The sequence below is a fragment of the Phyllobates terribilis genome, unplaced genomic scaffold (genome assembly GCF_046119375.1).
Source record: "Phyllobates terribilis strain yellow unplaced genomic scaffold, ASM4611937v1 Scaffold_11__3_contigs__length_659146591, whole genome shotgun sequence".
NCBI lineage: Eukaryota > Metazoa > Chordata > Amphibia > Anura > Dendrobatidae > Phyllobates > Phyllobates terribilis.
The window spans coordinates 140422478-140444420 of NW_027362771.1; the positions used below are offsets into that span (position 1 = coordinate 140422478).

Genomic DNA, 21943 nt, shown 5'->3' on the forward strand with positions numbered 1-21943 from the left:
TGCAAGTCATCGTTGAAGGTGATCATTTCTTTGCCTACAAGTCTGAGCCTCCATATTTAAATAACCCTACTCACCTCTTCCAGTGTCCTACAGATAGATTTAGTTTCCAATATGGTCCGCACATGCTCCTTTATTTTGCGCAGTGCTAGGTCAAGCTGCTGAGGTAATGGTAGACTGGCATCGGGCACCTCACCTGTGGCCTCTTCAAACTAGAATACATTTTTGGATAGTTATGTTGCTGCAAGTTACATAAAAGCCCATTACAAGTCAGCGCGCGGGTACCTTCCGAGCAGTGCTGAGTACTTCATGTTGCTGCTGCTCGTACATATCCAGCTGGCGTTCCAGTTCTACTTCTCTCTGATCCCAGGACATTTGACGTTCCTCATGAAACTGTGAAACAGACATATGTAAAACGCGTGAGTTATAGCATGCTGCATGTCATATTGTTTAATCATCAAGTCACCAAATGCTACAAGCTTCATTCTATTCCCCATAGATTCCCATGTGTTAGACTTTAGTTGAATCAAAGTCAACAGCATGATGATAAAAGAGCCGTAAAGCGCAAAAAGGGTCTTATCCAGGTTATGCAGGACAGGTAAACATGTAGATATATGCTCGCCTGATGGGGCTGTGTGTAACACAACCACTATATGGCATTTATTATCAGCTGCAGCAGCTTGGCCCTTGGATCCTTGATTGATAATCCAGCAGCGCAGACCAAATCCACCTTTCCTGGTATCTTGGCAAAGTCAATAGCAAGTCATTGCATTTAAGCTGCCTTCCATGTGTCCGCTACTTAAAGGGAGCTCTAACGGGGGTCATCATATATCAGACGCTGACTGTATGACTTCAGCCATGCATGCTTGACTGTGAAACGCTGCGACAATTCAGAGAAAAACATACCGTATATACTAGAGTATAAGCTGATCCGAATATAAGCCGAGGTACCTAATTTTACCATAAAAAACTGGGAAAACTTTTTGACTAGAGTATAAGTCTAGGGTGGGAAATGCAGCAGCTACTGGTAAATTTCCCCATCCTGGTAAGTATTGCCCCCTCGTCCCCCAATCCTGGTATGCATGGCCCCCCTATCCTGGTTTGCATGGCCCCCCATGACTGCACACATGTAAAAAAATAAACACTTATACTCACCTTCCTCCCCTCTACTCAGGCACTGCTCCTGTTCTGCCTGTAGCTCAGCATCTGAGCAGCACATGACATTGACATGCGCCCTCAGACGCCGAGGTGAGATGCAGGGATATTCACTTCTCTCCACACTGGGACTATGGTAGTGGAGAGGAGTGAATATACTTTAATAGCGTGCGCACAGTGTCAGCAGCGCCACAGCTCCCACTGCGGCTCAGCGATTCTGTGTGTCCACTACTAAAAAGAATGCATATTCACCCTTCTCCACGCCCATGGGTGTGGAGAAGGGTGAATATTCATTCTCTTGAGTAGCGGGGCACAGAGGATCACTGATCTGCAGTAGGAGCTGCGGACATTGTGCGCACGCTATTAAAGAAAGGGGATATTCACTCTTCTGAACTCCCATGGGCGTGGAGAAGGGTGAATATTCATTCTCCTTTAGCAGCGGGCACACGTGGTAGCTGCAGCAGCCGGCTACTGTGTGTTCCCCGCTTCTCTGCTGTCGCAACCCACCCCACTATCCACCACCGGAATGTATATAGTATAAGCCGAGGGGGGCTTTTTCAGCCTAAAAAATGGGCTGAAAAAGTCGGCTTATACTGGAGTATATACGGGCAAAATCAAAAAGGTCAGTCATCAGGGGCTTCTCCCCACCTGCTCTCCTTGAGTAAAGTGTCTCTCCCGGAGTGCATGTATAGGGGGAGATCTGTCAGTCATTGATAGCGGGGAGGAGAAGCGGCCGGGACCAGTCAAACATACATGGCTGATCATACAGTCAGTGTCTGATACAAAGACCAACCAATATTCCTATAACCAAAAAGTATCTGGCTGAATAAGAGAGGTGCACCTAAGTATCATGAGGTAAACCAAAAGAAAATGGTGCTACAAAACATCTCACAAATATATCAACTTCATTAAATAGAAAATATAATGATTTTGTTAAAAACCAGAGTAGACCAATGGAGGGCTAACAACAAACCTCTCAAGGCTATAAACAGTATGTAATCAGTATGTCCATAAATCTATTGTAGTACATTCCCTAATGGTTAACATCTACATCAGAGAGAAGAGTGTAGGAGGCAAACTTACATAGTAATAATGTGCAGCCCTGCTGTTAGGGGGGTAGCCCTGCCCCCCAATGTGAGTTTCACCCAGCTTCGTCAGGGGGCATGTCCTATCGTGTCTGATACATGCTGCCCGTGGTTTGGGTACCTGAATCCCAAGCTGCTCTCCCTGCATCTGCATATTTGTATGTGCACATACGGATATGTTTTAGTAGAGTAGCGGTGTATGTTGCTCATAATAACTGCATGGCAGGATCTTCTAAGTGCTTCGCTTTTAAATGATTACAGGGTATCAAACACTAACTGCACTATTGAGAAGCAAAACTTACACTTCCTGGCTTTCAGGGGTATTCCCATCTTCAGGATCCTATCCCAGTATATAGCAGGTTTAATAATAATATTAGCAAATACCTCCAATTAAAAATGTAGTATAGTTCTTCTGATTTGCTATATCGCTTACCCCATGTGCAGGGTATATTGACAGTTAGTTAGTTAGCGGTCTTAACCATGGATACCCTAGATACTGCAATGCCCTGCAGATGGGGTAAGTGACATAGCTAATCAGAAGAACTATACTACATTTGTAATTGGAGGAATTAGCTAATATTATTATTACTCCTACTACATAATGGCATAGGATCTTGGAGATGGGAATACCCCTTTCATGTATGTATAGAAGCATGAGGAGGAAGGATGGAAGCTGCAAGAGACATCAGGAAGATGGCATATAGCACCTCTCTGTACAGCTTTAAGACAAGGGACTGAAACGGGAACTTTTCTTCAGGTTGTCACCCTTTTGCCAATAAGGAAAAGTTTGCTGTGCTCTCTGATTGTCACAATGAGGGGTGTTTATTTTTAATGTTTTTTCTATTAGGCAATTTGTGGACTTACTGACTCAAAATGTTTACTGGCATCTAGATCATGGAGATTTATAGTTCCTTCATTTTTTTTAAATTTATTCTGATATCTGCATGTTGTTAAAAGCATAACTCCCAGAATCTGTTAGTACTAACTTTGCGCTGCTGTACGAGCTCTTCCTCCAGATTATTGATTGTGCGTTCCTGTTCAGAGATGATGCTACTCAAATACTTAATCTCTTCCTTCTTCTGGTTTAACTCACGGGTCAATTTCATGTCCTGGAGACGCAATTCTTCCATTTTCTGGTGCCATTCTGTTACCTGCAAGTAGTTCATTTAGACTGTTTTATTACATTTTCTTGGATCCTAAAGGACCCACTTTGATAGAAACTATGCAACTTGTAGCTTAAAAGTAGGACAATTCATAAATCAAAGTGACAGTACATAGTGATAAATGAAAATATCTTGGCGTGACAATTTAGCGGTGATCTCTTGTGGGGAATAAAGACATACACTTAGGCCAACACTCATTCCCCCCCTCCATTACAGACAAAACACAACTACTAATAAAGCTAGCAAAGGTCAGAGTTTGGAATAGCACTGTGTAGAAAACTTGACAAGTAATCTTTACAGCAACACCATTACAAAGCTGAAGATACAGGGAAAAAACTAATGATGTGTCCGAAGAAAACAGTGGAAGCCAGGCTCCCATATGTGGCAGTGATAGGGCTAAGTGAACATTTTGTCAATAAAAATCCACTTTTGAAAATTGTACTTTCTTCCAAAAGCATTCTCATCTCCAAGATCATATCCCAACAAGTAGTATGTGTAATAATAATAGTATTAGCAAATACCTCCAATTAGAAATGTAGTATAGTTCTTCTGATAAGCTATGTTGCTTACACTATGTGCAGGGCATTGCAGTAGCTTAGGTATCCATGGTTCCGACCACTCATAAAGTGACAGTTAGTTGTTAGTGGTCGTAACCATGGATACCTAAGAAACTACAATGCCCTGCACATGGGGTAAGCGACATAGTTTATCAGAAGAACTATACTACATTACTAATTGGCGGTATCTACTACATATTGGAATAGGACCTTGGAGATGGGAATACCCCTTTACGTAGCAATATATGATCACCTATTGTGTGTGTACACACACACACACACACACACAAACAGACAGACGCATATATACACAGACACATACAGTACAGACCAAAAGTTTGGACACACCTCATTTAAAGATTTTTCTGTATTTTCTTGACTATGAAAATTGTGCATTCACACTGAAGGCATCAAAACTATGAATTAACACATGTGGAATTATATACTTAACAAAAAAGTGTGAAACAACTGAAAATATGTCTTATATTCTAGGTTCTTCATTGTAGCCACCTTTTGCTTTGATGACTGCTTTGCACACTCTTGGCATTCTCTTGATGAGCTTCAAGAGGTAGTCACTGGAAATGGTTTTCACTTCACAGGTGTGCCCTGTCAGGTTTAATAAGTGGGATTTCTTGCCTTATAAATGGGGTTGGGACCATCAGTTGTGTTGTGCAGAAGTCTGGTGGATACACAGCTGATAGTCCTACTGAATAGACTGTTAGAATTTGTATTATGGCAAGAAAAAAGCAGCTAAGTAAAGAAAAACGAGTGGCCATCATTACTTTAAGAAATGAAGGTCAGTCGGTCAGAAAAATTGGGAAAACTTTGAAAGCGTCCCCAAGTGCAGTTGCAAAAACCATCAAGCGCTACAAAGAAACTGGCTCACATGAGGACCGCCCCAGGAAAGGAAGACCAAGAGTCACGTCTGCTTCTGAGGATAAGTTTATTTGAGTCACCAGCCTCAGAAATCGCAGGTTAACAGCAGCTCAGATTAGAGACCAGGTCAATGCCACACAGAGTTCTAGCAGCAGACACATCTCTACAACAACTGTTAAGAGGAGACTTTGTGCAGCAGGCCTTCATGGTAAAATAGCTGCTAGGAAACCACTGCTAAGGATAGGCAACAAGGAGAAGAGACTTGTTTGGGCTAAAGAACACAAGGAATGGACATTAGACGAGTGGAAATCTGTGCTTTGGTCTGATGAGTCCAAATTTGAGATCTTTGGTTCCAACCACCGTGTCTTTGTGAGATGCAGAAAAGGTGAACGGATGGACTCTACATGCCTGGTTCCCACCGTGAAGCATGGAGGAGGAGGTGTGATGGTGTGGGGGAGCTTTGCTGGTGACACTGTTGGGGATTTATTCAAAATTGAAGGCATACTGAACCAGCATGGCTACCACAGCATCTTGCAGCGGCATGCTATTCCATCCGGTTTGTGTTTAGTTGGACCATCATTTATTTTTCAACAGGACAATGACCCCAAACACACCTCCAGGCTGTGTAAGGGCTATTTCACCAAGAAGGAGAGTGATGGGGTGCTACGCCAGATGACCTGGCCTCCACAGTCACCAGACCTGAACCCAATCGAGATGGTTTGGGGTGAGCTGGACCGCAGAGTGAAGGCAAAAGGGCCAACAAGTGCTAAGCATCTCTGGGAACTCCTTCAAGATTGTTGGAAGACCATTTCCGGTGACTACCTCTTGAAGCTCATCAAGAGAATGCCAAGAGTGTGCAAAGCAGTCATCAAAGCAAAAGGTGGCTACTTTGAAGAACCTAGAATATAAGACATATTTTCAGTTGTTTCACACTTTTTTGTTAAGTATATGATTCCACATGTGTTAATTCATAGTTTTGATGTCTTCAGTGTGAATGTACAATTTTCATAGTCACAAAAATATCTTTAAATGAGGTGTGTCCAAACTTTTGGTCTGTACTGTATATATATATATATATATATACATACACACACACAGACATACATATACACACACACACAATAGGTACTTTTTACAGTACTATAGCTGTGCTGATGACGTGGCTTTGAGACGTTTTCAATCATCCCATAGAGACGGCCATATCCGTGGATACTATATTCTATGTGACCCATGCCCAACGTGGCAAACAGTAATGTCTAACCTGGTTGAGCTAGTCATGTAATTCAGGGGTGCTGTTCGGGAAACACTAAAATTCTACCAACACAAATGGATGGAGCACATGAAATCTGTAGAGAGTTAACAAAACGTACACCGTGGAGCAGGTTTCAATTTCCTAAGAACAAGGTGATGTACTTTTCTGGGAAATAACCTGTTTGCTATTAAGTCTTTATCATCTCACAGAATCTGTAGCTCATAGTAAAGTGCAATGATTTGAGGCACATGTGGTAAGCATCTCCTACTATAAGGTAAAAAAAAAGAAAGAAAGAAACATGTCCAGAAGGAAAAAATATATTGTAGAGTCTTAGAGAGTGTGATCGGTATGACATGGCGGTGAGGCAGACATAGGGATATATCATCTTACCAATGTGTACAGTCCATATAGTTCCAACACTTCATATCCTAGCACAACTATTCTCTTTCATTATCATAAATCCCCAAACAGCTTTACATACAAAGGAACGATCTGTTAACCCTTGTATACTGCCCGAGATCTTGTAAGTATTAGCTAGAGCTGATAAACCTTAAATGGAGTCTGTCACCCCAAAATTCTAACTAAACCCCTTTTATGGGTATGTAGGGAACTTTGCCCCGATAAACCACACGTGTAGTATAGCTTTCAGGGGGTTAGTTGATATATAAAATGATTTCTCTCATATGTAAATGAGGGTGCTGTGGTGCACCCTTGGCATGGCCAAGGATTCAGTGCATCATTATGCCCTCTCAGTTTGCATACAGAGCTTGGTCATATCTTGACTGGCGACACTGAAGAAAACGCTGCTCAATCAGCAGTTTTGCATGGACACTACAGCCGCACTCACACTGTGTCATGCCGGCTCTCATCGCTAGCTCCTGTGGCCACCGTTCAGTGATGTACTATTGTTAGTAGCTAGCCCGGAGGGCCAGCGATAACACTATGTTAGCGTGCCAGCAGTGTCCGTGCAGAGCCGCTGATTGCGTTCAGGGAGCACTCTCTTAACGATGTAAATCAAGATATGATGGTACTTAATATGCAAACAGATGAAGCTTAATAGTGCACTGAGATCTTGGCCACACCGAGGGTGCCCCAAAGCCCCCTTTCATTTGCATATATAATTGTTTTACTAAACCACTAAAAGCTATAGTTTTATAGGTGCTACGACCCCTACATATCTGTAGAAGTGGTTTAGTTAGCATTTTGGGGGAGATGGATTCCCTCTAGTGAATCAATTACGCACGGTTCTGCACTTTGAATGCCTCAGTAAATATGGCAATCGGTACAAACTTCATGTTTAGAACTCTTTCTAATTCACCAATGCACTAAAAATACATTTTCAAATTAGAGAACTTGGTTAAAAATAGTGTCAGATTTTGTGTCTACAGCTCCCAAGCAGACTTTGCTGTAGACCTTGGGTGTAGCAAGATCCTTTAGTCATGTGTTATATATACCACTCCATTAGGACTATTCTTTTCCACCCACAGATAATAGAAGAGGGGGAAGATAGTAGGAAGGAATACATGGCTGCAAGAATAACACAGGATTTACTGCAAATGCATTACATGGATTAAAGTTCACACTGCTCTTAAAGAAAAGGGTAGTCCCAACTCGAAAAGTTATCATCAATCCAGACGATAGGTGATAACTTGCTGACTCTTTGAGGTCCGACCTTTGGAACTCCCAACAATCCTGAAAATGATGCTCTGATGCTCCACTATAATGTCTTAAAGGGATTGTCCAGTACTTTATATTACCCCCTCAGTGTATCCCCCCGGGCCCCTAAGCCTTTTTGTAAATACCTTATGTTGCAGATAATGCCTGTGAGCGGCGCTATCACTGGCCGCTCACAGGCATCACGTGACCCCCGGCTGCAGCCGGCTCTGACATCTTGTCACGACAAGTCCAGGCAGCAGCCGGGGGTCTTTGTCTTCCGAGTTCCAGGTGGATGCCAGGCTGTGGATGCCAGGCTGTGGGCGGGCATCCACCGCGCGCTCTGCCTCTCCCCATTCATTGGGAAAGCGCATGGTGGATGCTGGGTAACCCCGCCCACCATCCAGCAGCCACCACGGGGACCCCAGCGCTGAGTCATGCCTCACTTGTCGTGACGTCAGCGCGGGGTCATGTGATGCCTGTGAGAGTGGCCAAGGATAGCGCCGCTCACAGGCATTATCTGCTACATAAGGTATTTACAAATAATCTTAGGGGCCCCGGGGGGATACATGGAGGGGGGGGGGGGGGTAATATAAAGTAGTGGGCAACTTCTTTAATGTCCATGAGCACCACCACTCACTTCGTTGTCTATGGGATTGCCAGAAAATGGAGTGCTGTACTTTACCATCTCCGGCAGTCTGATACACAACAAAGTAAGCGACGATGTGTATGCAAGTACTTCATTCCCACAGGACATTTCATAACCCTGCTTTACTTAATGTTGTGGGTCCCAATGTTTGATACCCAGCTATCAGAAAGCTATCACAACCACTTTAAGGTGAACCTCCATTTGTATAGAAAAAATCGGTGCATGGACTAGAATAGTCCTCCTACGGTCCAGTAACCAATATGGCAGCCAGGGCTGTGGAATCACATTACATCCTAAATACACACAAGAGACTAGGCGACAAAGCACAATGGCCCTGACGAATCATTTGTGGTTTTTTAAGTCACTTCACTTTTTTGTCTTGAGGCATTCGTTGACATTTTTTTCAGCCAAATACTTCAAAAGTTCATTAGCCAAAACTGACAAAATATTTCTATGTCATTAACTTAAAAAAAAAAAAAAAAATAAAAGCTTATGCAAAATGGTGCAAAAATGACATCAAAATAACTGACAAAGATAAAATCACTCTGGGATCTAGGGGTGGACAGGCCGAGACAAAGGAGTACAATTGCTACAAATTCTGTGACTTTCCGAAAGTCCCAAATGATGAATCAGGACTTAAAAAAATGAGGCACAAGTGGAATGATGAATTTGGCGCAAACAAAAAAAGGAAGAGCAAATGCAATAATGAATCGGTCCCCATGTTTCTCTATACAATTGGAGGCATACTTTAAAATGTACTAATGCAATTACAAAGGTGTTTATGTAAGAATACATATTTCAGCCATGACAATATCCAAGTCCCTGTCCACCACATACATGTAAGGAACATAGTGCTTCCTGCTCTCCTACGCATACTCTTACAGTAAACCATATCTGACCAACCTTCTGTGCTCCCCTGGCATCTTTCAGAGTACTGAGGAGCTCCTCTAACCCCTTCAGTTTAAGCTCTAGCTCCAGGGCTCGGATTTCCGTATCTTGGCGCTGCTGTTGTACTAGTTGCATTTCTTGTGCGGTCTTTAATTTGTCGGTCTGAAGTTCCATCAATGTCTTTGAAAACTTCTCCTGCTGGGGTAATGGGAGAGCCCCACTGAACTGTCTCCTCAAGGTCTGGATGGTATGGCGGAGGTGTTTAGCCCGATTCCTTCCTTCCAGGCGGGCATAATACAGCGCCTGCTCTTTATCGTCAATCTTCTGCTCTAAACGTAAGCTGTAGGCCTCCATTTTCTGCAGTTTGCATGTGGTGGCTTCTAACTTGGCTACAGCGGTAGATTCACTGATCTGAAGAGCTACAATCTGCTGGTGTAATTTCGCAATCAATGCTTTTTCATCAGTCTGATCCTACATACCAGGCAAACAGAAATGAATGAAGTGAGTAAAACGAAGCAGAAGACAAAGTAGCTGTACATTGATTTTATCGTACACTACAAAGAGATACACAAAAAATCTCATAAAAAAACCTGTTCTTTAAGCACAACATGAGGAAATCCTGGTTCCGGTGCAATTAAGGGGAATCAGTGATGGTGACAGAACTTTCACTGGGTCTCTTTGGATCAGTACAAGTTGCATGAAAGTTTTATTTGCCCTTACGCCTCAGAGGGTAAGAGGCAGCATGTAATTACATCCATTTCCATGTGGTCATTAGAAAACAGAGCAAAGTGGCCTTATTAGCCAGGAACGTGCGTTTGGGTCACCATGCTGCTTAACATACTATTATATTTTATTATGAGTCGAAATTAAAGACGACTCTAATCATGAAAGATTTCCATTATCAGTATCCTCCATCCTCACATTAAATGGAACCTATCATCTCAGAAAACACCATTTACCTGCAGATATAGGGTTAATCTCTAGGTAAATAGCGTTCCAATGCTACTCTGCCAGCTTACTGAAAGTGCGGCTACCGATGCAGTGTCGGCTGTCAAAAAGCTAGGGTGCTGCCTAGCCAGCTTACTGAAAGTGTGGAACCTGGGAGAAAATTAACTTTGATTCTCCTGGGAGCCGCCGGCTTTCAGTCATACAGGCGTGCACGGAGTAGCTTCAGTCACCACTCATTATACTGTGAGCTGCGGCTATAAGAACGGCCCGGCACATTGACTGACAGATCACTCTGCAACGCATCTATACAGTGTCGGCTGTGCTGTGAGTGGTGACTGTAATTGCTCCGTGCAAGCCTCCATGACTCAAAACTGGTTGCTCCCAGAAGAGAATAACAGCACTTTCAGTACAGTCACAGGGCAGTATTGCAATGTTTTTAACCTGCAGATTAACCCTATATATTAAGGTACATAGCGTATTATGAGGTGACAGATTTAATTTTTTTATAGCAATATTTTATTCGCAACAGAACAAAGACTTTCAACTTCTGATACAAGTTCTATGTTCTGTTGTGAATAAAACATGGATACTATAGATTTCCAAATCATTGCATTTCTTGTTTTCTTTACATTTTACACAACTTCCCAACTTTTTTTTTTCGAATTGGGGTTGTAGTAACCAGTGAACTAATTTCGCTTAACAATAAATAGTTCATTAAAAAAATCTAAGGCTCAATGTAACACATCTTTCCTGGCAAAGTCATTATGACAGCTTCCATCATATTTGGTGAGAATAACAGCGCTGTGCTGACAAACCCCATGAGAAGTTACTGAGGTATACACTATGTGCAAAATTATTAGGCATGTGAGTATTTTGACCATATCATCATTTTATTCAGATTTTCGGTCTCTTGCACTTGACCCCAGACATGGAGCCTAAAGAGTTCTCATAAAGCAATGTTTGCGCATATACAGTACAGACCAAAAGTTTGGACACACCTTCTCATTTAAAGATTTTCTGTATTTTCATGAATATGAAAATTGTACATTCACACTGAAGGCATCAAAACTATGAATTAACACATGTGGAATTATATACTTAACAAAAAAGTGTGAAACAACTGAAAATATGTCTTATATTCTAGGTTCTTCAAAGTAGCCACCTTTTCCTTTGGTTGACTGCTTTGCACACTCTTGGCATTCTCTTGATGAGCTTCAAGAGGTAGTCACCGGAAATGGTTTTCACTTCACAGGTGTGCCCTGTCAGGTTTAATAAGTGGGATTTCTTGCCTTCTAAATGGGGTTGGGACCATCAGTTGTGTTGTGCAGAAGTCTGGTGGATACTCAGCTGACAGTCCTACTGAATAGACTGTTAGAATTTGTATTATGGCAAGAAAAAAGCAGCTAAGTAAAGAAAAACGAGTGGCCATCATTACTTTAAGAAATGAAGGTCACTCAGTGCGAAAAATTGGGAAAATTTGAAAGTGTCCCCAAGTGCAGTTGCAAAAACCATCAAGCGCTACAAAGAAACTGGCTCACAAGAGGACTGCCCCAGGAAAGGAAGACCAAGAGTCACCTCTGCTTCTGAGGATAAGTTTATCCGAGTCACCAGCCTCAGAAATCGCAGGTTAACAGCAGCTCAGATTAGAGACCAGGTCAATGACACACAGAGTTCTAGCAGCAAACACATCTCTACAACAACTGTTAAGAGGAGACTTTGTGCAGCAGGCCTTCATGGTAAAATAGCTGCTAGGAAACCACTGCTAAGGACAGGCAACAAGCAGAAGAGACTTGTTTGGGCTAAAGAACACAAGGAATGGACATTAGACCAGTGGAAATCTGTGCTTTGGTCTGATGAGTCCAAATTTGAGATCTTTGGTTCCAACCACCGTGTCTTTGTGCGACGCAGAAAAGGTGAACGGATGGACTCTACATGCCTGGTTCCCACCGTGAAGCATGGAGGAGGAGGTGTGATGGTGTGGGGGTGCTTTGCTGGTGACACTGTTGGGGATTTATTCAAAATTGAAAGCATACCGCACAAGCATGGCTACCACAGCATTTTGCAGCGGCATGCTATTCCATCCGGTTTGCGTTTAGTTGGACCATCATTTATTTTTCAACAGGACAATGACACCAAACACACCACCAGGCTGTGTAAGGGCTATTTGACCAAGAAGGAGAGTGATGGGGTGCTACGCCAGATGACCTGGCCTCCACAGTCATCAGACCTGAACCCAATCGAGATGGTTTGGGGTGAGCTGGACCGCAGAGTGAAGGCAAAAGGGCCAACAAGTGCTAAGCATCTCTGGGAACTCCTTCAAGATTGTTGGAAGACCATTTCCGGTGACTACCTCTTGAAGCTCATCAAGAGAATACCAAGAGTGTGCAAAGCAGTCATCAAAGCAAAAAGTGGCTACTTTGAAGAACCTAGAATATAAGACATATTTTCAGTTGTTTCACACTTTTTTGTTCAGTATATAATTCCACATGTGTTAACTCATAGTTTTGATGCCTTCAGGGTGAATGTACAATTTTCATAGTCATGAAAATACAGAAAAATCTTTAAATGAGAAGGTGTGTCCAAACTTTTGGTCTGTACTGTAGATGTAGGGCGGTTTCTTGCACTGGACCACAGACATGGAGCCTAAAAAGTTATCATAAAGCAATGTTTGTGCATATGGATGTTGGAAGGTCTCTTGCACTGGACCCTGGACATGGAGCCTATAGAGTTCTCATAAAGCAATGCCTGTGCATATGGATGTGGGGTGGTCTCTCGCACTGGACCCTGGACATGAAGCCTCATAAAGGACTGTTTGTTTATGTAAAAAAAGAAAAAATCTGTAAAACCCCAGTTAAGATACATTCATTTTGCGGTTCTTAATAATAAGAAGAACTGGAGTCTTCTTTCATACAATAAGCTTTTGCCATGCCTATGTATGAAAACAAGACAACACATTTTATTTCTATTGAATCGATGCCATGTACTTGTTAATCTATTGCACATTAATCAGATCGTAAATGGAGATTTTTTTTTTTTAAAGTGTAATCAAATGGTAAATATAGGATATATAAAAATACTCCACATATCTTCATGCTTTTATGATCTGCCAACTATTTGAGGTGAGTAACAATAAAAAACGAATCAATGGAGTGAGAATCCACTTCACAGATTTTATGAAACATAAATTCTGTTTTAAAGCATCCTAATATTAGACAGCTGCTGAAGTCAATACAGAGTGAACCAAAGTTAAAGGAGTTGGGAAATAATCCAAAAACCTTGGCATAACAAGCTGTTTTAAAGGGGTTTCCTAAGTTATGGAAAATGCTGCAGAGAGGGAGCATTACAGATAAAGCAAAGAAATAATAATTACCCTCTAATCTAGGACATCGTACCTGCCGTTATATAGTTTACATTGGCCGCTGACATCCCGGTCTGTATACCACTCGTGACATCTGCAGTCAATCACTGGCCTCAGTGCACGTGGGCTGTATAATATACATACAATATTACTGTGATGGCAGTGGGGATGCAGCACTGGAATTGAGGGAGAATATAGCTTCGTTTTAGCAGTAATGCTGTCTCTGTGCACAATTCCCCATAACTTGGAAAATCCATTCACTTAGATGTTGCACATGATATATAGTACATACCTGAAAATCCAAAACTTGTTTCCGGAGGGACTCCACTTCTTTTTCTCTTGACTGCTGTCTACAAACTAATGTTGAAACTTGAGCTTTGGCTATATCGGAAACACTGCGTAATCTAATGCAAACAAGATATCAATAGAAGTCATCAAAAGGACAGTTTGATCCTAAATTTGAATCAAGCCAGATATAACAAATGGAAAACTATCAAGTGTAGACTTAGAGGCTTTTAATATTGCTTCTATAGTTTGGAAGGTGTTCGGATACAGCGATTTTAACATCATTGATGACATTGTAGATAAAGTTTATTTTGGCCTACATAACCTATAAGTAAAGTAGGTATTACTACAAGATATGGAAGTATAACATGGTACAAACGGAAATTAAAGTGGTTCTCCAGAAATACTAGAAAATAATTAAGGAAATGAAAGGAGATTAATAATAAATTGATAAATACTGCTAAGTTGAAAGTGACACTAATATTAGTAAGAAATGTGTCCTGGAATGTTAGTAGGACAGGTGTTTTCAGCAGAAGGGAGCTCCGCTACTGTGACCTGGAGACCGCTTAATCCAAATAATCCAAGTCACAGCAGCTACTCAGAACTCCGTAAGAAAGGGTGGACAGCAGTGTGAGCAGCCTCCTATCTCCAGTATTAGATTAGAAACATGGTGTACAGCAATGTGAGCAGCCTCCTATCTCCAGTATTAGATTAGAAACATGGTGTACAGCAATGTGAGCAGCCTCCTATCTCCAGTATTAGATTAGAAACATGGTGTACAGCAATGTGAGCAGCCTCCTATCTCCAGTATTAGATTAGAAACATGGTGTACAGCAATGTGAGTAGCCTCTTCTTACCTCAGCACCCCTGGTATCTCCAGTATTAGCTCAGTAACACAGGGGGGGCAGCAGTGTGAGCAGCCTCTTCTTACCTCAGCACCCCTGGTATCTCCAGTATTAGCTCAGTAACACAGGGGGGGCAGCAGTGTGAGTAGCCTCTTCTTACCTCAGCACCCCTGGTATCTCCAGTATTAGCTCAGTAACACAGGGGGGGCAGCAGTGTGAGTAGCCTCTTCTTACCTCAGCACCCCTGGTATCTCCAGTATTAGATCAGATAGACAAGGAGGACAACAGTATGAGTGGCCTCTTCTTACCTCAGTATCCCTGGTATATCCGGTAATAGATTAGAAACAGAAATGACAGCAGTGTGAGCTGAGTACCCCTGGTATCTCCAGTATTAGATCATTAATACAGGGTGGACAGGAGAGTGAGCAGCCTCTTCTTACCTCAGTACCCCTGGTATTTTTAGTATTAGATCAGAAAGACATGGTGGACGGCAGTGTGAGTAGCTTCTTCTTACCTCAGCATCCCTGGTATCTCCAGTATTAGATCAGAAAGACATGGTAGACAGCAGTGTTCGCAGCCTCTTCTTACCTCAGCACCATTGGTATCTCCAGTATTATCAGAAAGACAAGGTGGGCAGCAGTATGAGCAGCCTCTTCTTACCTGGTATCTCTAGTATTAGATCAGCAAGACAGAGGGGACAGCAGTTTGAGCAGCCTCTTAGCCTTAGCAATCCTAGTCTTTCTAGGACAGGTTTTTGTCAGTGTAATATGATGGCAGTCATTTTATTTCTATAGTGATCACTTCCCAAAATGATTGTGACTTGCTAACTAAAGGTGTTTAGGAACTCATTTATGAACAACATTTCCATTAGTTATATATTTTCTTATATTTCTGGAGAACCTGTTATGGGTAAAAATGAAATACATGGTACCATGGTCGTGACAAGCCCCCCCCAAAGTAAGAGAGGTTGTTCCTCCTCTTTATGAGGTCAGATGTAAATATGCAGGGATAGAGAGTAGCAAGAAAATATGAAGGACCCTACAAGAGCCATGCGAAGCGCTTACTGTCGGCACCCGCAGCTCCTCTTTTGATTAGCCTGCCTGATGCTACGCTGTGTGTGAGTCAAGCCTCAATACTGATGTCATAGCTAATCAAAAGAGGAGCCGCGGATGCTGACAGGTATTAGGCAGTTTGCAGGGCTTCTGTCCAGCAGTCATGGAATACTAACTTGGTAACTTAGCCAGGAACCTGCAAATCGATTTGCTCATCTCTTTACAGAGACTGTCCTGAAAGGTAGCAACAAGCTCTGAAATGGTTGTTTAGTGAGAGACATCAGAAAATTGTGCTTTCTGTTGCAGCCTGTATTCTGTCTCTGTAATGATTATATACCATAACATTATATTATGCCCATGGGAATATTCTTTCAGTACCACATCGGCTATAATGTATAGTGCTAATGGCTTCTCACAAGATTATGCACAAAATGTAAAGATTAAAAATATACATTGCCTGTAAAAAGGTGTATTGTAAGCACACACTTATCCAGCTACAGCTAAACTCACACTTATCCAGCTACAGCTAAACTCACACTTATCCAGCTACAGCTAAACTCACACTTACTTTGAGACCTCTACTGTGAGCTCGGCTTCACTTTTTTCCAGTTCCATAATTCTTCTTCGATCTGCATCAGACACTTCTTTACTTACACTGTCTGCAAGCTCATCCCTTAATGCTTGTTCTACCTTTTGTGCTTCAAGGTTGACTTTAGTGAGCTAAGAAAACAAAACACATAACTGATATGACAATAAAAGGAAACAGAAATATTTAACACCAAGGCCAAAGAAAATAGCAAAGCTTATTCCTGGAATCCATCTATACGTAGACCGTAAAATCAAATCAAGTGGCTAGTGAAAGATCTACAAGTTCACATACTATTGCAAACAAAATTATTGACCCCCCCTTGTAAATTAGGTATATGTGGGAAAAAATAGCTCAATGCAACTACTATATATTTTTCTCAATTCAGAATAAAATACCACTTTTAGAGGGATTTAGTCAGTAGGATCATCCCTCCTAGGCAGTCTATATTGGTATGTAGGTTACAGAAAGTGGAATAAAATGATACCTTGATATTTGAGATCAGAAAAATCCACTTTTTTCTTAATATACAGTACAGACCAAAAGTTTGGACACACCTTCTCATTTAAAGATTTTTCTGTATTTTCATGACTATGAAAATTGTAAATTCACACTGAAGGCATCAAAACTATGAATTAACACATGTGGAATTATATACTTAACAAAAAAGTGTGAAACAACTGAAAATATGTCTTATATTCTAGGTTCTTTAAAGTAGCCACCTTTTGCTTTGATGACTGCTTTGCACACTCTTGGCATTCTCTTGATGAGCTTCAAGAGGTAGTCACCGGAAATGGTTTTCACTTCACAGGTGTGCCCTGTCAGGTTTAATAAGTGGGATTTCTTGCCTTCTAAATGGGGTTGGGACCATCAGTTGTGTTGTGCAGAAGTCAGGTGGATACACAACTGATAGTCCTACTGAATAGACTGTTAGAATTTGTATTATGGCAAGAAAAAAGCAGCTAAGTAAAGAAAAACGAGTGGCCATCATTACTTTAAGAAATGAAGGTCAGTCAGTCCGAAAAATTGGGAAAACTTTGAAAGTGTCCCCAAGTGCAGTTGCAAAAACCATCAAGCGCTACAAAGAAACTGGCTCACATGAGGATCGCCCCAGGAAAGGAAGACCAAGAGTCACCTCTGCTTCTGAGGATAAGTTTATCCGAGTCACCAGCCTCAGAAATCGCCGGTTAACAGCAGCTCAGATTAGAGACCAGGTCAATGCCACACAGAGTTCTAGCAGCAGACACATCTCTACAACAACTGTTAAGAGGAGACTTTGTGCAGCAGGCCTTCATGGTAAAATAGCTGCTAGGAAACCACTGCTAAGGACAGGCAACAAGCAGAAGAGACTTGTTTGGGCTAAAGAACACAAGGAATGGACATTAGACGAGTGGAAATCTGTGCTTTGGTCGGATGAGTCCAAATTTGAGATCTTTGGTTCCAACCACCGTGTCTTTGTGCGACGCAGAAAAGGTGAACGGATGGACTCTACATGCCTGGTTCCCACCGTGAAACATGGAGGAGGAGGTGTGATGGTGTGGGGGTGCTTTGCTGGCGACACTGTTTGGGATTTATTCAAAATTGAAGGCATACTGAACCAGCATGGCTACCACAGCATCTTGCAGCGGCATGCTACTCCATCCGGTTTGCGTTTAGTTGGACCATCATTTATTTTTCAACAGGACAATGACCCCAAACACACCTCCAGGCTGTTTAAGGGCTATTTGACCAAGAAGGAGAGTGATGGGGTGCTACGCCAGATGACCTGGCCTCCACAGTCACCAGACCTGAACCCAATCGAGATGGTTTGGGGTGAGCTGGAGAGCAGAGTGAAGGCAAAAGGGCCAACAAGTGCTAAGCATCTCTGGGAACTCCTTCAAGATTGTTGGAAGACCATTTCCCGTGACTACCTCTTGAAGATCATCAAGAGAATGCCAAGAGTGAGCAAAGCAGTCATCAAAGCAAAAGGTGGCTACTTTGAAGAACCTAGAATATAAGACATATTTTCAGTTGTTTCACACTTTTTTGTTAAGTATATAATTCCACGTATTAATTCATAGTTTTGATGCCTTCAGTGTGAATGTACAATTTTCAAAGCCATGAAAATACAGAAAAATCTGTAAATGAGAAGGTGTGTCCAAACTTTTGGTCTGTACTGTATAAATGAGCTGTTAAAATCAACCTCCCACACTGGCTACCTGTGAGATGGAAGTTGAAGAAATGCAGTGACATCAAGAGAACAGTCGCCCGTGGTGCTTTTTGTGCAAAGAACATCTCTCTGGATGATCTCTGGTCATTCTTGGGGAACAAAATTCATCAAGGACATGATCCGAGGGACAGATTTTGGGAGCGTCTAAGATTCCTTCGTTTTGAAGAGAAATCAATCCATACATGACGCCTGTCAAGGGACAAGTTTGAACTTTTCTCTGAAATTTGTGGAAAACTGCCTTCGTGGTTACCACCAAGGTGAAAACAACCACTGATGACTAATTACTTCCAAGCAAAACAAGATGGAAATTTACTCAATTTATACAAAAACAAGCCAGACAAATATAGACTGAAATACTGGATTGCTGCAGATCTACAAAGTATGTCAGCAAGGTCTTCCCATATCTCGGGAAAAATGATGCCGGACCGAACAAGCAGCCACTGGGAGAGTACATAGTTCTCCACCTCATGGAGCCATTTCTCAACCACGTAAGGAACATGACGACAGACAACTTCTTCACGTTTCTTCAACTTGCCAAGAAGCTCCAAAGAATAAATCATCATTGGTGGGGACAATAAAAAATATTACCCGTGAAATCCATGTTGAGTTGAAGAAGGGAAGTACTGAAAGGTACTCTACCACCATCCTCAGACCAACTGGAAATGCAGAATGCACCTTGACTGTGTACCAAGGGAAGAAAAAGAAGAATGTCATTCTTCTCAATACACTGCATTCTGATGTAGCAGTGAGCAAAGAAGAAACCAGAAACTGTAACCTTCTACAACTCCACAAAGTATCGAGTGAACGTGGTTGACCAAATAACACAAAAATACACCACTAAGGCTGCATGCAGAAGATGGCCAATGCATGTCTTTTATAACATCTTGGATTTGGAGGCAATCAATGACTGGGTCATCTATAATCAGGTACAGAACTGAAAAAATACATAAGTTCATTCTTCAACTGGCTAATGAGCTGAAGAGAAGCAAAGAGCAAGAGGAAGGACAGTGTTAAGTAGAAGAAGCTGGAGTAGCAGGACCATCTAAGAAACGGAAGAAGTGCCAAATTGGTCTTTGCAAAGGCAATAAGACAAGTGATTTCTGCGAGAAGTGCCACAAAGCCGTCTGTGGAAAATGTATAAGAATAGTGCAAATTTTGTGTCAAAAATGTCTTTAGTCAATAAAAAAATAATATGAAATAAAAAGGATATTAAAACTAAATTCCAATTTTGAAGTTTTTAATTTATTTCTTATGAGGGTCAACATGATCCATTACCACTGTTCTAGGTATGTCAGATTTTTAGCAGTTCTAGTATTAACAGCTCATTTACATAGTAAAAAAAACTGGATTTCTCTGGAATAAGACATTGGACCGCAAATATCAAGGTATCCTTTTAGTCAGCTTTCTATGACCTACACGTCTATATAGGTGGCTTAGGAAGGTGGATCCTTCTGACAGATTCCCTTTAATGTCCATTGTGGTCTCAGAATTCAACCCATTTATGACTAACATGTTTAGTACTTAGTACAGCACTCTTTGGCTGTTACGACAAGCAGAAAACATGATGCATAGCCAGACACCAGCTTATGGCAGCATTTCTGAGGAACCTTAGCCCAATACTCATGGTCAATAGCTTCCAGTTCAGTAATATTCTTGAGTATGCGCAAAATCCTGTGGTGGTTCAACACAGGCAACTGATGGTCACTCCAGATTCTTTCAGGAACTCTTCTGAAAACCAAGCCTTGGTGGAATGTGAGGTACATTTGGGATCACTGTCCAATTGGCAGGTCCAATGACACCCAAGATTCATCTTCTTCACAGAGGACATGATGCTTTCTCCTAGGTTTTCCTGAAACTTCATTGAATATATATTTTCCTCCACATGCTGCAGGTTTTCAGTGCAAGTGGAAGTAAAACAGCCCCACAGCACGACAGAGCCACGGCCATGCTATACTGTCGGCAGGGTGTCATTTTTAGCATATGCTTCATATTTCCTCCTCCACACACACCGCTGATCCATGAGCCTGAAAAGTTCCAGTTTTATTTTAGCTCTGTACAGATCAGAATCCCCAAACTTCTGTGGCTTATTTATATGGTTTTGAGTATACTGGAGCTGACTTTTCTACTGCTTTTGGGTCAGTAGAGGTGGATATCTTGAAGTTCAGCCAAAGAGATAGTCAATATTTAGTATGAAGCCCTAGGGAAGTCACACGGCCATGTAACTCAGACGAGGATCGCAATGGTCGTTGGCTCTCCTAACCCGAACATGACAGCATGTATTTCTATGAAGCTGTCATGCCAGCGTCGGGAGTGCCGACAGCCAGTGTGAGCATTGTGTTGCGATCCTCGTCCGAATTATACGGCCGTCTGACTCTTGCCTTACTGTACAAACTGAAACCTCAGTGCCCGCTGCAACCAAATCTTGCTGCAGGTCTTTAGCAATCAGAAATTCAAGTGTTTTTGACCAAGTACCTCCCCAGGAATCTGATGGCAGCCCGTGATGGTTTCCTCTTTTTGCCACATGTAGACAGTGTTTTTTTAACTGTGAACTTTGCTTCTAACTCTATGTCTTGAACATTCAAAGCCTTTGCAATGTTTTTTTTGTATCCTATTGTTTGTGTAAGGCAAACTTTTTGGACTGCTTTTAACTCATACCCCTAACATGCAATCAACAAATTCCTACTTAGTCTACGTATTGGATGGGCTTTATCTCAAAACACACCTGAGGCAACTAATGAAGCCATTGCTTAGGTTACATCAGGTGAGAGCTAAACAATTGTGTGCTTTTATGAGGAATTCTATTCAGAGGGTTTAATAATTCCAAGAAGACTGCATGAATCATTAGAAGTGGCTCTTTTGATTGAATTTGGAGAAACCACTTGTTATATTAGTTGCGATACTTTAATTCTTCTTATTTTATTGGTGTATTGCAAACAGTAATCAAATTCCCAAAAAGGGTGTTTAAAGGGAATCCGGTAGTAGGGTCAATCTTTCTAAGCCTGGGCATGGCATGGCTATGGGCATGTAGGTCATAGAAAGCTGAATAAAATGATACATTGATATCTGCGATCCAATTTCTTATTCCAGAAATATCCACGTTTTTCTTATATGTAAATGCGCTTTTCCAGACTATGGGCCGGGCACTGATCTGCATGAGAATCTGCCTCCAGAGATTACTTTAAATAAAAGGAGGAGTTACCAGTGTGAATCATGTAACTAACACAGAACAGTAGAACTAAACTTTGCTTTCTTGTAAACACATTTTCTGCTTCTCTCTGAGCTATGCTGTATTGCAACATTATTGTAACATTGGCTGCCTGTGAGATGGAAGCAGACGAACCTGCAGATTTGTCAGGTATAATCACACACAGCTCTGCAGTGAGAT

At 41.8% G+C, this 21943-nt stretch overlaps 1 protein-coding gene across 2 annotated transcripts in view; it reads right to left on the reverse strand.

The window, feature by feature from the left end:
• Positions 1-21943, reverse strand: part of CEP290 (centrosomal protein 290) — a 227368-nt gene that overhangs the window by 110121 nt on the left and 95304 nt on the right. For both annotated transcript variants that reach the window (XM_073651634.1, XM_073651633.1), the window contains exons 28-33: positions 16332-16483; positions 13874-13985; positions 9291-9746; positions 3224-3388; positions 283-390; positions 75-209 (exon numbers count right to left, since the gene is read on the reverse strand). In XM_073651634.1, the coding sequence (XP_073507735.1) occupies positions 75-209; positions 283-390; positions 3224-3388; positions 9291-9746; positions 13874-13985; positions 16332-16483 (1128 nt within the window). The remainder of the gene's footprint in view (positions 1-74; positions 210-282; positions 391-3223; positions 3389-9290; positions 9747-13873; positions 13986-16331; positions 16484-21943) is intronic.